This window comes from Salvelinus alpinus, chromosome 3 (assembly GCF_045679555.1).
Source record: "Salvelinus alpinus chromosome 3, SLU_Salpinus.1, whole genome shotgun sequence".
NCBI classification, from domain to species: Eukaryota; Metazoa; Chordata; class Actinopteri; order Salmoniformes; family Salmonidae; genus Salvelinus; species Salvelinus alpinus.
In genome coordinates this window covers 14,201,936-14,218,947 of record NC_092088.1, presented here as the reverse complement: position 1 = coordinate 14,218,947, position 17,012 = coordinate 14,201,936, and the positions used below count along the sequence as shown (strand labels likewise).

The following is a 17,012-nucleotide window of genomic DNA, read 5'->3' as shown; positions in this document are numbered from 1 at the left end:
ATATGTATTTCATAATGCCTTATTTTGAGGCCTTACACCAACAAATATGTGTTGTTTCAATGACCCAACTACTGGGTTGGTCAGTTCTTTATTTATACATAAAAAAAAGCAAGGTGGTTTGTTGCTTGGCTTAGTAGGGGCATGGCTTTCAGGGAGTTTTTTTGGCAACCCATGAGAGTAAATGTCATTCCTGTTCATCTGTTCTGTTGAATTGTAATCACATGTCATGGTCAAACACTGCCATTTGTGTAGCTTTCATGAAGCTTACAGAAGTGTATGAATTTCTTAAAAACCTATGCAAAGTCCACTGTGATTTCCCCAATAAGACAGTAACTTGGGCTGTTGGTCATGAGTCAGGAAGGTAGTCAAATTCCACGTGGCTGTTTAGTCATGATAATTAGGCTTCTCCAAGCTCTGATGCTGCTGCTGGTCATTAGTAGCCTACCAAACTTGCTAACTACCTGGTACTCAGCACTCTATTGTCCCTCTAATCCCTCTGACATAAATGCAAATGTATTTGAAAATCTAATCAAACACTTAATGAGAGCCCATGAGCTCATGTTGCGCAACATTTCTATAGGCTATGCAGTTGAGGGAGAAACAGTGATGGCCGCTAATAGAAAGAGGAGGATCCCATCAGCTTTCTATAGACTAGGCCTATGAAATGTATTTCTCAACTTTCCTAATACTAAGCACATTGCTTATATTTAATAAGGTTTGTATCACAACTAAAGCAGCCAAATAACTTCTTAAAATTAAGCACATTAATCAGCTTTACAAGGGGTGTAGAGACTAACTGGCATATACAGTTGAAGTCGGAAGTTTACATACACCTTAGCCAAATACATTTAAACTCAGTTTTTTACAATTCTTGACATTTAATCCTAGTAAAAATTCCCTAGGTCAGTTAGGATCACCACTTTATTTTAAGGATGTGAAATGTCAGAATGATAGTAGAGAGAATTATTTCTTTCAGCTTTTATTTCTTTCATCACATTCCCAGTGGGTCAGAAGTTTACATACACTCAATTCGTTTTTGGTAGCATTACCTTTAAATTGTTTAACTTGGGTCAAACGTTTTGGGTAGCCTTCCACAAGCTTCCCACAATAAGTAGGGTGAATTGTGGCCCATTCCTCCTGACAGAGCTGGTGTAACTGAGTCAGGTTTGTAGGCCTCCTCGCTCGCACACGCTTTTTCAGTTCTGCCAACAAATGTTCTATAGGATTGAGGTCAGGGACTTCTGATGGCCACTCCAATACATTGACTTTGTGTCCTTAAGCCATTTTGCCACAGCTTTGGAAGTATGCTTGGGGTCATTGTCCATTTGGAAGACCCATTTGCGACCAATCTTTAACTTCTGACTGATGTCTTGATATGTTGCTTCAATATATCCACATAATTTTCCTGCCTCATGATGCCATCTATTTTGTGAAGTGCCACAGTCCCCCCTGCACCAAAGCAACCCCACAACATGATGCTGCCACCCCTGTGCTTCACAGTTGGGATGGTGTTCTTCGGCTTGCAAGCTTCCCCCTTTTTCCACCAAACATAACGATGGTCATTATGGCCAAACAGTCCGATTTTTGTTTCATCAGACCAGAGGACATTTCTCCAAAAAAGTACAATCTTTGTCCCCATGTGTAGTTGCAAACCATAGTCTTGCTTTTTATGGCGGTTTTGGAGCAGTGGTTTCTTCCTTGCTGAATGGCCTTTCAGGTTATGTCGATATAGGAATCGTTTTACTGTGGATATAGATACCTTTGTACCGGTTTCCTCCAGCATCTTCACAAGGTCCTTTGCTGTTGTTCTGGGATTTATTTGCACTTTTTGCACCAAAGTACATTCATCTCTAGGAGACAGAGCGTGTCTCCTTCCTGAGCGGTATGATGGCTGCGTGGTCCCATGGTGTTTACAGTTGCGTACTATTGTTTGTACAGATGAACGTGGTACCTTCAGGCATTTGGAAATTGCTCCCAAGGATGAACCAGACTTGTGGAGGTCTACAATTTTGTGGAGGTCTTGGCTGATTTCTTTTGATTTTCCCATGATGTCAAGCAAAGAGGCATTGAGTTTGAAGGTAGGCCTTGAAATACATCCACAGGTACACCCCCAATTGACTCAAATGACGTCAATTAGTTTATCAGAAGCGTCTAAAGCCATGACATCATTTTCTGGAATTTTCCAAGCTGTTTAAAGCACAGTCAACTTGGTGTCTGTAAACGTCTGACCCACTGGAATTGTGATACAGTGAATTATAAGTGAAATAGTCTGTCTGTAAACAACTGTTGCAAAAATGACTTGTGTCGTTCACAAAGTAGATGTCCTAACCGACTTGCCAAAACTATAATTTGTTTAACAAGAAATTTGTGGAGTGGTTGAAAAACGAGTTTTAATGACTCCAACCTATGTGTATGTAAACTTCCGACTTCAACTGTATAAGCAGCGCGTAAGTTTCAATTTTGGGGAAGATAATTTTCACCATAAAAATGTACTTTTACAATATATGGTAATTGTGTTTTCCGCTAATGGAACATTTGCGCTTATAGCCTGCTACCATGTGCACATTGCTGTGCTTATAATGTGAAGAAAAAGCCTAACAGTTTATCAAACATTTTAAGCAAAACATTCTGATCTGTTGTGTCAGCCACATTGCATAAACGTTTATTTCATGCTAGTGGTTGTATTAATTTGGGATCTATCACATCCCACAACTGTCCCAGATTATGTTTGGAATATGTATTTCTCATACAGAATAGCATAGGTTCGACTTTTGTACTATGGGGGATAGTAGATTTAAATAGGCTATTGCTTTTGATTTTCGTTTGTCCTACTCATCTTTTTGGCTGACGAAAAGTAAATGTGGACAGTTCTTCCAATATGCGCCTCCCGATTGGATAAGGACGCGCGCAGTTGCGTCCCTGATGTGTCTGTCTTGTTTTGTAGCCTGTGAGAAAGATCAGATCACGTGACAGAGAGTCATGTGAGCGAGAGGCGCTTCCGATTGCGCAGCACACGCAGGGAGAAGGGCACAACACACCACTCCGGGCCGCAAAAGGCATGTTTTTTTTTAGGGTGCATTACCACCACAAAGGGGATTCCACCGTGAAATTCGAGGCATTATCAAGTGCTTGTGAAATTGTGAATGAGAGACTATTGGAGTGTGTGCAGCCTGCGCAAAAAACAAAGCAGAGCTCATGCCTTTCAAATGACTTTTTTCAAATCATCATTAATCTTTCATCATGCAGCCTTACAATGTATTAAAAATCTAAACATATAGCCCAATGTTTGTAGAACAACTAAAGTTACATTCATAACTCTAAATGAAGCATATAGGAGAACCTGTTTCTTTGTTAACAGCTCAACACAGAATAGCAGCATGTGCACAGCCTCAAATCATTTGCAGCCAATATATTTTATTCAGCTTTGTTTAATTGTATTCTTCATACTATAAAATAATGCCATGGAATTATAAGCAAATCTTCTCTGGTAAATGAACTAGTGTAGCCCACAGTCATTTGGCATAGCCACATCAGGACCAAACATAAGGACAACTCACAGTACGCTATTCTGTTCTTCTGAAATAGACTACATTTTCTTAATGTCATGCTGCTTTAGACCTGTTTAAAATAAATAATGGATGTATTGTCATGGTGTAGGCTATATTACATGGATTTATTAGAGTTTTTAAAATGGAAGCCAGGAGAGGCTAAATGTGTTTCTGTTAATTAACTTTGTGACCGCCACAACCCTAATAGTAACCACTTTGTTGCAATATGTCAAAAATGAAGTTAATCTGTTTTTTATTAGAATATGTAATGTGCAATAACATTAAAAGAAAATGTAACATGATCAACTGTAATGACTTTCTCTCTGAACGGTGGCCAAAATAAATACAGAAAATCCACATGGATTACATCAAATAAAGACCCAGCAGCTCAGTCAAACCAGAATTAAAGTGAATAAAATCCCAGTTCATGGTTAAATTAACCATTGTCTGAGGAATTTGTACAACCCAACATACATGATATTAGTTTGTAAAGTCATGTGTAATTCCAATTTAAACTTGGATTGAGAGCTCCGATATCTTATAAACTGGAACAACCATTTCAGTAGCGGTTACAAAAAAAATCAATTTTACATATTGCATTAGTTTAGAAAATGTATGTTGTTTATATTTGAGAAGCATAAGATGAATTAATCCATCAATGTACATGCAAAAACATAGATACTGAAACAAACAATTCTTAAAACCAACCTACAGTAGAGCATGCTGGGAAATATGATAAAGTGGGGCGTGGTTTTGGTTCAACTCTGGTTATTAACACCAACAATGGGGTTATTTTACACCAAGGAGTGGTAATCCAACATTTAAAGAGTTGCTTGTTATGTTTAGATTGTAGTCCCTCAAAATAAGGCCTTATGAAATACATATTTTGAAAATCTACAAAATAACATATTCGCTCAGGATCTCACTTGGTAACGTCCCAAGGACAAACAAGTGATTAATGCAACAATGATGTCTCTGTCACTAACAAATACTGTCCTGGGTGGTAACTCTACAATTAGCTCGAAAAGGCATTCTGGGAAATAAGGTTTTACACTAAGTAGTAGTAGTAGTAGTAAGTAGTGTGTTCATTTAACACTTTCCAGTGTCTATACAGGTCCACACTTTCAGTGTTAATTTAACACTTTCCAGTGTCTTTACAGGTCCACACTTTCAGTGTTCATTTAACATTCTTAGTTTTGATTTAACACTGGAGAATTTGCTGTGTATAAATCAGCAGAGCTATGACTGGGGGGATGGAGTGGGGAGCTCCAGGGACGGGATGCTGGGTGACAAATGGAGCCCCAATAGGGTTAAGCGAGGGCAGGTTCTTAACCTGGGATCATTGTGTCGGAGCTCGGCTCTGGGTCACAATCCTGGATCAGCCCGTCTCAGATCTACAGCACTGAGTTTAATCCACTTTCATGTACTCTTCCTCCTACTCATTCTGTCCCTCTCTCTTCCTACTCTCTCCCTCTATCTCTCTAACTCTGCCATCTCTCTCTCCCTCTATCTCTCTAACTCTGCCACCTCTCTCTCTTCCTACTCTCTCCCTCTATCTCTCTAACTCTGCCACCTCTCTCTCTCCCTCTATCTCTCTAACTCTGCCACCTCTCTCTTCCTACTCTCTCCCTCTATCTCTCTAACTCTGCCACCTCTCTCTTCCTACTCTCTCCCTCTATCTCTTTAACTCTGCCATCTCTCTCTCTTCCTACTCTCTCCCTCTATCTCTCTAACTCTGCCACCTCTCTCTTCCTACTCTCTCCCTCTATCTCTCTAACTCTGCCATCTCTCTCTCTCCCTCTATCTCTCTAACTCTGCCACCTCTCTCTCTTCCTACTCTCTCTCTCTATCTCTCTAACTCTGCCATCTCTCTCTCTTCCTACTCTCTCCCTCTATCTCTCTAACTCTGCCACCCCTCTCTTCCTACTCTCTCTCTCTATCTCTCTAACTCTGCCACCCCTCTCTTCCTACTCTCTCTCTCTACCTCTCTAACTCTGCCATCTCTCTCTCTTCCTACTCTCTCTCTCTCTCTCTCTCTCTATCTTTCTAACTCTGCCATCTCTCTCTCTATCTCTCTAACTCTGCCATCTCAATTCAATTCAATTCAAGGGGCTTTATTGGCATGGGAAACATGTGTTAACATTGCCAAAGCAAGTGAGGTAGGTAATATACAAAAGTCAAATAAACAATAAAAATGAACAGTAAACATTACACATACAGAAGTTTCAAAACAATAAAGACATTACAAATGTCATATTATATATATGCAGTGTTGTAACAATGTACAAATGGTTAAAGCACACAAGTTAAAATAAATAAACATAAATATGGGTTGTATTTACAGTGGTGTTTGTTCTTCACTGGTTGCCCTTTTCTTGTGGCAACAGGTCACAAATCTTGCTGCTGTGATGGCACACTGTGGAATTTCACCCAGTAGATATGGGAGTTTATCAAAATTGGATTTGTTTTCGAATTCTTTGTGGATCTGTGTAATCTGAGGGAAATATGTCTCTCTAATATGGTCATACATTGGGCAGGAGGTTAGGAAGTGCAGCTCAGTTTCCACCTCATTTTGTGGGCAGTGTGCACATAGCCTGTCTTCTCTTGAGAGCCATGTCTGCCTACGGCGGCCTTTCTCAATAGCAAGGCTATGCTCACTGAGTCTGTACATAGTCAAAGCTTTCCTTAAGTTTGGGTCAGTCACAGTGGTCAGGTATTCTGCCACTGTGTACTCTCTGTTTAGGGCCAAATAGCATTCTAGTTTGCTCTGTTTTTTTGTTAATTCTTTCCAATGTGTCAAGTAATTATCTTTTTGTTTTCTCATGATTTGGTTGGGTCTAATTGTGCTGTTGTCCTGGGGCTCTGTGGGGTGTGTTTGTGTTTGTGAACAGAGCCCTAGGACCAGCTTGCTTAGGGGACTCTTCTCCGGGTTCATCTCTCTGTAGGTGATGGCTTTGTTATGGAAGGTTTGGGAATCGCTTCCTTTTAGGTGGTTGTAGAATTTAACGGCTCTTTTCTGGATTTCGATAATTAGTGGGTATCGGCCTAATTCTGCTCTGCATGCATTATTTGGTGTTCTACGTTGTACACGGAGGATATTTTTGCAGAATTCTGCATGCAGAGTCTCAATTTGGTGTTTGTCCCATTTTGTGAAATCTTGGTTGGTGAGCGGACCCCAGACCTCACAACCATAAAGGGCAATGGGCTCTATGACTGATTCAAGTATTTTTAGCCAGATCCTAATTGGTATGTTGAAATTTATGTTCCTTTTGATGGCATAGAAGGCCCTTCTTGCCTTGTCTCTCAGATCGTTCATCTCTCTCTCTTCCTACTCTCTCCCTCTACCTCTCTAACTCTGCCATCTCTCTCTCTTCCTACTCTCTCTCTCTCTCTCTCTCTCTAACTGCCATCTCTCTCTTCCTACCCTCTCCCTCTATCTCTCTAACTCTGCCATCTCTCTCTCTCCCTCCATCTCTCTAACTCTGCCATCTCTCTCTCTCCCTCCATCTCTCTAACTCTGCCATCTCTCTCTCTCCCTCAATCTCTCTAACTCTGCCATCTCTCTAACTCTGCCATCTCTCTAACTCTGCCATCTCTCTAACTCTCTCTAACTCTCTCTAACTCTCTCTAACTCTCTCTCTCTCTCTCTCACTCTGCCACCTCTCTCTTCCTACTCTCTCCCTCTATCTCTCTAACTCTGCCACCTCTCTCTTCCTACTCTCTCCCTCTATCTCTTTAACTCTGCCATCTCTCTCTCTTCCTACTCTCTCCCTCTATCTCTCTAACTCTGCCACCTCTCTCTTCCTACTCTCTCCCTCTATCTCTCTAACTCTGCCATCTCTCTCTCTCCCTCTATCTCTCTAACTCTGCCACCTCTCTCTCTTCCTACTCTCTCTCTCTATCTCTCTAACTCTGCCATCTCTCTCTCTTCCTACTCTCTCCCTCTATCTCTCTAACTCTGCCACCCCTCTCTTCCTACTCTCTCTCTCTATCTCTCTAACTCTGCCACCCCTCTCTTCCTACTCTCTCTCTACCTCTCTAACTCTGCCATCTCTCTCTCTTCCTACTCTCTCTCTCTCTCTCTCTCTCTATCTTTCTAACTCTGCCATCTCTCTCTCTATCTCTCTAACTCTGCCATCTCTCTCTCTTCCTACTCTCTCCCTCTACCTCTCTAACTCTGCCATCTCTCTCTCTTCCTACTCTCTCTCTCTCTCTCTCTCTCTAACTGCCATCTCTCTCTTCCTACCCTCTCCCTCTATCTCTCTAACTCTGCCATCTCTCTCTCTCCCTCCATCTCTCTAACTCTGCCATCTCTCTCTCTCCCTCCATCTCTCTAACTCTGCCATCTCTCTCTCTCCCTCAATCTCTCTAACTCTGCCATCTCTCTAACTCTGCCATCTCTCTAACTCTGCCATCTCTCTAACTCTGCCATCTCTCTAACTCTGCCATCTCTCTAACTCTCTCTAACTCTCTCTATCTCTCTCTCTATCTCTCTCTCTATCTCTCTCTCTCTCTCTCTCTCTCTCTCTCTCTCTCTCTCTCTCTCTCTCTCTCTCTCTCTCTCTCTCTCTCTCTCTCTCTCTCTCTCTCTCTCTCTCTCTCTCTCTCTCTCTCTCTCTCTCTCTCTCTCTCTCTCTATCTTCCTCTGCCTCTCAACCTCTCTCTCTCTCTCTCTCTCTCTCTCTCTCTCTCTCCCTCAACCTCTCTCTCGCTCTCTCGCTACCCCCCCCGCCCGCCCACCACTCCCCCCAGGTGGGGACATTAGAGCGGGGTATCCTCCAGGTGCGTTATCCGGTGTGGCCTCGATATGGCAGTTTTCTCGAGCCGGTATCAGATGATCGCCACCTGACGGTAGCCACTCTGGAGGAGAGGCCCTTCGTCATCGTAGAGAACGTGGACCTCGACACGGGAACCTGTGTACGCAACACCGTGCCCTGCCGACGCCAGTCCAACCGCACCGAGAGGTATACACGCACTCACTCACACACAAAACAACATGCAAATTGAAGATTTATGCTCACACAACAGCCTGCACATATCTGGTAAGCACATACTGGATGGTACATTTTGAGACCAGGACGTTTTTTTATATATATATATACAGTGAGGGAAAAAAGTATTTGATCCCCTGCTGATTTTGTACGTTTGCCCACTGACAAAGAAATGATCAGTCTAACATTTTAATGGTGGGTTTATTTGAACAATGAGAGACAGAATAACAACAAAAACATCCAGAAAAACAGTTGCAATGATCATGAGAACGATGAGGAATCAGCCCAGAACTACACGGGAGGATCTTGTCAATGATCTCAAGGCAGCTGGGACCATAGTCACCAAGAAAACAATTGGTAACACACTACGCCGTGAAGGACTGAAATCCTGCAGCGCCCGCAAGGTCCCCCTGCTCAAGAAAGCACATATACATGCCCGTCTGAAGTTTGCCAATGAACATCTGAATGATTCAGAGGACAACTGGGTGAAAGTGTTGTGGTCAGATGAGACCAAAATGGAGCTCTTTGGCATCAACTCAACTCGCTGTGTTTGGAGGAGGAGGAATGCGGCCTATGACCCCAAGAACAACATCCCCACCGTCAAACATGGAGGTGGAAACATTATGCTTTAGGGGTGTTTTTCTGCTAAGGGGATAGGACAACTTCACCGCATCAAAGGGACGATGGACGGGGCCATGTACCGTCAAATCTTGGGTGAGAACCTCCTTCCCTCAGCCAGAGCATTGAAAATGGGTCGTGGATGGGTATTCCAGCATGACAATGACCCAAAACACACGGCCAAGGCAACAAAGGAGTGGCTCAAGAAGAAGCACATTAAGGTCCTGGAGTGGCCTAGCCAGTCTCCAAACCTTAATCCCATAGAAAATCTGTGGAGGGAGCTGAAGGTTCGAGTTGCCAAACGTCAGCCTCGAAACCTTAATGACTTGGAGAAGATCTGCAAAGAGGAGTGGGACAAAATCCCTCCTGAGATGTGTGCAAACCTAGTGGCCAACTACAAGAAACGTCTGACCTCTGTGATTGCCAACAAGGGTTTTGCCACCAAGTACTAAGTCATGTTTTGAGGAAGGGTCAAATACTTATTTCCCTCATTAAAATACAAATCAATTTATAACATTTTTGACATGCGTTTTTCTGGATAAACCTACCATTAAAATTATAGACTGATCATTTCTTTGTCAGTGGGCAAACATACAAAATCAGCAGGGGATCAAATACTTTTTCCCTCACTATATATATATATATATATATATATATATACATACACACACACACACACACACACACACACACACACACACACACACACACACACACACACACACACACACACACACACACACACACACACACACACACACACACACACACACACACACACACACACTGTTAAGCTGTTGTCAGAGCACACAGCAGTTGTGTGATCACTAAAGCGGTGTCAAACCAAGTGCATAAAAACACCTGCGATGGCTTACTAACAGGAGACAACCACAAGACAACCACATTACAACCACAAGACAACCACAGTACAACCACAAGACAACCACAGTACAACCACAAGACAACCACAGTACAACCACAAGACAACCACATTACAACCACAAGACAACCACAAGACAACCACAGTACAACCACAGTACAACCACAGTACAACCACAAGACAACCACAGTACAACCACAAGACAACCACAGTACAACCACAGTACAACCACAGTACAACCACAGTACAACCACAAGACAACCACAGTACAACCACAAGACAACCACAGTACAACCACAAGACAACCACAAGACAACCACAGTACAACCACAAGACAACCACAGTACAACCACAAGACAACCACAGTACAACCACAAGACAACCACAAGACAACACAGTACAACCACAAGACAACCACAGTACAACCACAGTACAACCACAAGACAACCACAGTACAACCACAGTACAACCACAAGACAACCACAAGACAACCACAAGACAACCACAGTACAACCACAGTACAACCACAAGACAACCACAGTACAACCACAAGACAACCACAAGACAACCACAGTACAACCACAAGACAACCACAGTACAACCACAGTACAACCACAAGACAACCACAGTACAACCACAGTACAACCACAGTACAACCACAGTACAACCACAAGACAACCACAGTACAACCACAAGACAATTATAATACAACCATGACACATCTTTTACACACCTGTAATATACCTGCTGTACGTCCCTTTGACATTCACATGAGTCACACATCAATTATGGATCCACTGTGTGTGTGTTTGTGTGTGCAAGACTTGAATCCATACACGACATAACACCGCTGGCATATTCATGGAGGTGTGTTTGTGTGTGTGTGTGCGTGCGCTTGTGTGTGTGTGTGTGTGTGTGTGTGTGTGTGTGTGTGTGTGTGTGTGTGTGTGTGTGTGTGTGTGTGTGTGTGCGTGCGCTTGTGTGTGTGTGTGTCAGTGTGGCATATTAACGGTGGAAAGATGTGTGGGGAGAGTGGTTGAGTGCGATGGCACATTGATTGGCCGTAAAGAAGATTTATCTGCCAACGCTGGCACATCTATCATGGTAGGATAGAAACAACACAACCCTCTCTCTATTTCCCTCCTCTCTCTCTCTCTCTCTCTCTCTCTCTCTCTCTCTCTCTCTCTCTCTCTCTCTCTCTCTCTCTCTCTCTCTCTCTCTCTCTCTCTCTCTCTCTCTCTCTTTCCCTCCTCTCTCTCTCTCGCTCTCTCTCTCTGTCTCTCTGTCTCTCTCTCTCTCTCTGTCTCTCTGTCTCTCTCTCTCTCTCTCTCTCTCTCTCTGTCTCTCTCTCTGTCTCTCTCTCCCTCCCCACCCTGCTTGAGTTGCAATCAACACTCCCGAGCTACTAGGGAAAAACAGAGAGAGCGAGCATGAGAGAGAGAGCGTGAGAGAGAGAGAGACAAAGAGAGAGAGAGAAAGAGAGCGTGAGCAAGATAAGGAGAAAGGAGAGTTAATGAATGCGAAGTAGAGGAGGTTAACCAGTTAATCATACTGTATGTTGGTGACACAGCTATTCTCCGTAGCAGATGTTTGGTGTAATTGAAAGGTTTTTTAAACATTAAAACGCCTCTTTTTTTTGGACAGTGGCTGGTCTCATTGGCAAGATAACTGAACTCCATTAAGTGAGGGTAGGATAAGGCACAGTTATAAGGCACTATCAGGACTGACTATGGGTTAGCAGTTAGAGTGCTGCTGTGTGATTCTACATGCAGTATGACGCTTTGTCTGGGTGGACTCCTAACTTATCTATGTGTGGATATCTTATTGTAATGTAGTAGCTACCTGGATGCACAGAGTTAATGAGAGTTGTATTGTAATGTAGTAAGTTCAAGTGCAGCACTGCAGACATAGTTAGGGCCAGTACAGGCATTAGTGGGTACACCACTGGCAAACTCCTCACTGAAACATTCATTCCCCATTATTCCTTCCTCTGGGCACATAGTTTTATACTTCTGCTGTTTCTGGGAAGAACGGAGACATCGCTAACCGTCAGGGGTATGTGTGTGCGCGTAGAGGTGGGGGAGACACAGAAAACACACACACACACACACACACACACAGACTCATTGATCTTAACCTACAGCGTTTAGCCAAGGCAGCTAGTGAGACGAAGGTGAGACGAAGGAGACAAGGACAGAACTGTTTACTCTAGGTTTAACAACAACCATCCTTCTCTCTCTTCATCCCTCTCTCTCTCTCTCTCTCTCTGTCCTCCCCCTCTACCTACACATCATTAGACAGTGGGGTCGAGGGGAGGCTGGAGGTGACAGATCATCACTGCTCTGTGTGTGTTTCACCAAACACCATAATTCCCTGTGTTTAGAGTCTGTCTCAGGCACTCAGACTGCACTAAGTGTGTTTGTGTGTGCATGCGCGTGTGTGTGTGAGTGTCTCAGGGATACCGATTTCCTGTTGTCTTTCCTGTCTGCAGACCAGGTCCTTGATTCCCAGTCATTAGTACAGACCACACTCCTCCCCCCTCTGCTCTGCTCTGCTCTGATGCTGTTTAGCTTATTGATCTCATAGGTCTCTCATCTCCAGCCATCAGGTTTCACAGAGTTACTGCTGTTTAACAGGTCAATTAGAGGACCAATCAGGTCAATTAGAGGACCAATCAGGTCAATTAGAGGACCAATCAGGTCAATTAGAGGACCAATCAGTTCAATTAGGAGTTGCTCTTCTTCCTCCTAAAACTTACTGTGCGTCACATACGTTCTGTCTGTGTGTGTGTGTGTGTGTGTTCCTCCTCTCCCTACAGTCTTGTGGGTCACTCGGAGCCCTACACCAAGCTGTGCTGTAAGGGGTTCTGCATCGACATTCTGAAGAAGCTGTCTCGCACCATCAAGTTCTCCTACGACCTCTACCTGGTCACTAACGGGAAACATGGGAAGATGATCAGTGGCATCTGGAACGGCATGATCGGAGAGGTGAGAGGAGCTCCAGCAACAAACTCTCCCAGTAATGTAGGACGTTACAGGACAGAGGCGGTGGCTAGAGGCTAGAGGTGGACCAGTAGCTGGAAGGTTGCTGGTTGAAGTCCCAGTAATGTAGGACGTTACAGGACAGAGGCGGTGGCTAGAGGCTAGAGGTGGACCAGTAGCTGGAAGGTTGCTGGTTGAAGTCCCAGTGATGTAGGACGTTACAGGACAGAGGCGGTGGCTAGAGGCTGGAGGTGGACCAGTAGCTGGAAGGTTGCTGGTTGAAGTCCCAGTGATGTAGGACGTTACTGTCATGTTTTGTCATTGATTATCATGTCTTGTCCCTGTGCTTCCCTCTGCTGGTCTTATTAGGTTCTTTCTCTTTCTCTCTCTCTATCGTTCCGTTCATGCTCCCAGCTGTTTCTCATTCTCCCTACGACCTCATTTACTCTTTCACACCTGTCCCCTATTTTGCCCTCTGATTAGAGTCCCTATTTCTCCCTCTGTTTTCCGCTCCTGTCCTTGTCGGATTCTTGTTTGATGTTTGCTGTTCCTGTGTCCTTGTTTCGCCCTGTCGTGTTCTTTGCCTTCTTCAGATGCTGCGTGTGAGCAGGTGTCAATGTCAGCTACGGCCAGTGCCTTCCCGAAGCGACCTGCAGTCTGTGGTCGCGTCTCCAGGCGTTCCTCTCTATTGACGAGAGGATTTCAGTTTCCTGTTTTGGATTACCATTGATTATATCCAGGAGAATCATTATTTGTTTAATACTGGAATAAAGACTCTGTTACTATTACGTCGCTTTTGGGTCCTCATTCATCAGCATAACAGAAGAATCCGACCAAGAATGGACCCAGCGACTATGGATTCTCTCAACACTACCGTCAAGTTCCAGGGAGCAATGCTCGGCAGACACGAGCAGGAATTGTCTGCTGCTCGTCATGCCGTTGAGACCCTGGCCGCTCAGGTCTCCGATCTCTCAGGACAGTTTCAGAGTCTTCGTCTCGTACCACAAGCTACTTCCTGGTCTTCCGAGTCTCCGGAACCCAGGGTTAATAATCCACCATGTTACTCTGGACAGCCCACTGAGTGTCGCTCCTTTCTCACCCAGTGTGATATTGTGTTCTCTCTCCAGCCCAACACATACTCTGGAGAGAGAGCTCGGATCGCTTACGTCATATCACTCCTTACTGGGCGGGCTCGGGAGTGGGGCACAGCTATCTGGGAGGCAAGGGCTGAGTGTTCTGACGTTTATCAGAACTTTAAGGAGGAGATGATACGGGTCTTTGATCGTTCAGTTTTTGGGAAGGAGGCTTCCAGGGGTCTGGCTTCCCTATGTCAAGGTGATCGATCCATAACGGATTACTCTATAGAGTTTCGTACTCTTGCTGCATCCAGTGACTGGAACGAGCCGGCGTTGCTCGCCCGTTTTCTGGAGGGACTCCACGCTGAGGTTAAGGATGAGATTCTCTCCCGGGAGGTTCCTTCCAGCGTGGACTCTTTGATTGCACTCGCCATCCGCATAGAACGACGGGTAGATCTTCGTCACCGAGCTCGTGGAAGAGAGCTCGCGTTAACGGGGTTTCCCTTCTCCGCATCTCGACCATCTCCTTCCATCGGTTCAGAGACTGAGCCCATGCAGCTGGGAGGTGTTCACATCTCGACTAAGGAGAGGGAACGGAGAATCACCAACCGCCTTTGCTTCTATTGCGGTTCTGCTGGACATTTTGTCATGTCATGTCCAGTTAAAGGCCAGAGCTCATCAGTAAGCGGAGGGCTACGGGTGAGCGCTACTACTCAGGTCTCTCCATCAAGATCCTGTACTACCTTGTCGGTCCATCTACGCTGGACCGGGTCGGCTGCTTCCTGCAGTGCCTTGATAGACTCTGGGGCTGAGGGTTGTTTTATGGACGAAGCATGGGCTCGGAAACATGACATTCCTCTCAGAGAGTTAGGGAGGATCACACCCATGTTCGCCTTAGATGGTAGTCCTCTCCCCAGTATCAGATATGAGACACTACCTTTAACCCTCACTGTATCTGGTAACCACAGTGAGACCATTTCTTTTTTGATTTTTTGTTCACCTGTTACACCTGTTGTTTTGGGTTATCCCTGGCTAGTATGTCATAATCCTTCTATTAATTGGGCTAGTAATTCTATCCTTTCCTGGAACGTTTCTTGTCATGTGAAGTGTTTAATGTCTGCTATCCCTCCTGTTTCTTCTGTCCCCTCTACTCAGGAGGAGCCTGGTGATGAGACAGGAGTGCCGGAGGAATATCATGATCTACGCACGGTCTTCAGTCGGTCCAGAGCCAACTCTCTTCCTCCTCACCGGTCGTATGATTGTTGTGTTGATCTCCATCCGGGGACCACTTCTCTTCGGGGTAGATTATTCTCTCTGTCGGCTCCCGAACGTAAGGCTCTCGATGATTATCTGTCTGCTGAAGGCATTCAGATGGATCCCGCTAAGGTCCAGGATGTCAGCGATTGGCCTGTTCCTAAGTCACGTGTCGAGTTACAGCGCTTTCTCGGTTTCGCTAATTTCTATCGGCGTTTCATTCGTAATTTCGGTCAAGTGGCTGCCCCTCTCACAGCTCTGACTTCTGTCAAGTCTTGTTTTAAGTGGTCTGGTACCGCCCAGGGAGCTTTTGATCTCCTCAAGAAGCGTTTTACATCCGCCCCTATCCTTGTTACTCCTGACGTCACTAAACAATTCATTGTCGAGGTTGACGCTTCAGAGGTGGGCGTGGGAGCCATTCTGTCCCAGCGCTTCCAGTCTGACGATAAGGTCCATCCTTGCGCTTACTTTTCTCATCGATTGTCGTCATCGGAACCCGAGGGGATTCTCCCTGAAGGGCGTGTTGTCGGGTTGACTGTCTGTGAAATTGAGAGACAGGTAAAGCAAGCACTCACTCACACTGCGTCGCCGCGCGCTTGTCCTAGTAACCTTCTGTTCGCTCCTGTCTCTATTCGTCTGGCTGTTCTTCAGTGGGCTCATTCTGCCAAGTTAGCTGGTCACCCCGGTGTTCGGGGTACGCTTGCTTCTATTCGCCAGCGGTTTTGGTGGCCTACTCAGGAGCGGGACACGCGCCGTTTCGTGGCTGCTTGTTCGGACTGCGCGCAGACTAAGTCAGGTAACTCTCCTCCTGCCGGTCGTCTTAGACCGCTTCCCATTCCTTCTCGACCATGGTCTCAGATCGCCTTAGACTTTATTACCGATCTGCCTTCGTCTGCGGGGAGGACTGTGAGAGCCGCCAATAAACGTAGGATTAAGAGTCCTAGGTATTGTCGCGGTCAGAGAGTGTGGCTTTCCACTCGTAACCTTTCCCTTACGACAGCTTCTCGCAAGTGGACTCCGCGGTTCATTGGTCCGTTCCGTGTCTCTCAGGTCGTTAATCCTGTCGCTGTGCGACTGCTTCTTCCGCGACATCTTCGTCGCGTCCACCCTGTCTTCCATGTCTCTTGTGTCAAGCCTTTTCTTCGCGCCCCCGTTCGTCTTCCCTCCCCCCCTCCCGTCCTTGTCGAGGGCGCTCCTATTTACAAGGAACGGAGGATCATGGACATGCGTTCTCAGGGACGTGGTCACCAGTACTTAGTGGATTGGGAGGGGTACGGTCCTGAGGAGAGGAGTTGGGTTCCTTCTCGGGACGTGCTGGACCGTTCGTTGATTGATGATTTCCTTCGTCGCCGCCAGGGTTCCTCCTCGAGTGCGCCAGGAGGCGCTTGGTGAGTGGGGGGGTACTGTCATGTTTTGTCATTGATTATCATGTCTTGTCCCTGTGCTTCCCTCTGCTGGTCTTATTAGGTTCTTTCTCTTTCTCTCTCTCTATCGTTCCGTTCATGCTCCCAGCTGTTTCTCATTCTCCCTACGACCTCATTTACTCTTTCACACCTGTCCCCTATTTTGCCCTCTGATTAGAGTCCCTATTTCTCCCTCTGTTTTCCGCTCCTGTCCTTGTCGGATTCTTGTTTGATGTTTGCTGTTCCTGTGTCCTTGTTTCG

The 17,012-nt window shown here is 45.3% G+C and overlaps 1 protein-coding gene across 4 annotated transcripts in view; it reads left to right on the top strand.

The window, feature by feature from the left end:
* The window catches only part of LOC139570046 (glutamate receptor ionotropic, NMDA 2C-like), a 63,686-nt gene that overhangs the window by 30,490 nt on the left and 16,184 nt on the right, over positions 1–17,012 (top strand). For all 4 annotated transcript variants that reach the window (XM_071391512.1, XM_071391511.1, XM_071391510.1 and 1 more), the window contains 2 exons: positions 8,301–8,512; positions 12,856–13,024. In XM_071391512.1, the coding sequence (XP_071247613.1) occupies positions 8,301–8,512; positions 12,856–13,024 (381 nt within the window). The remainder of the gene's footprint in view (positions 1–8,300; positions 8,513–12,855; positions 13,025–17,012) is intronic.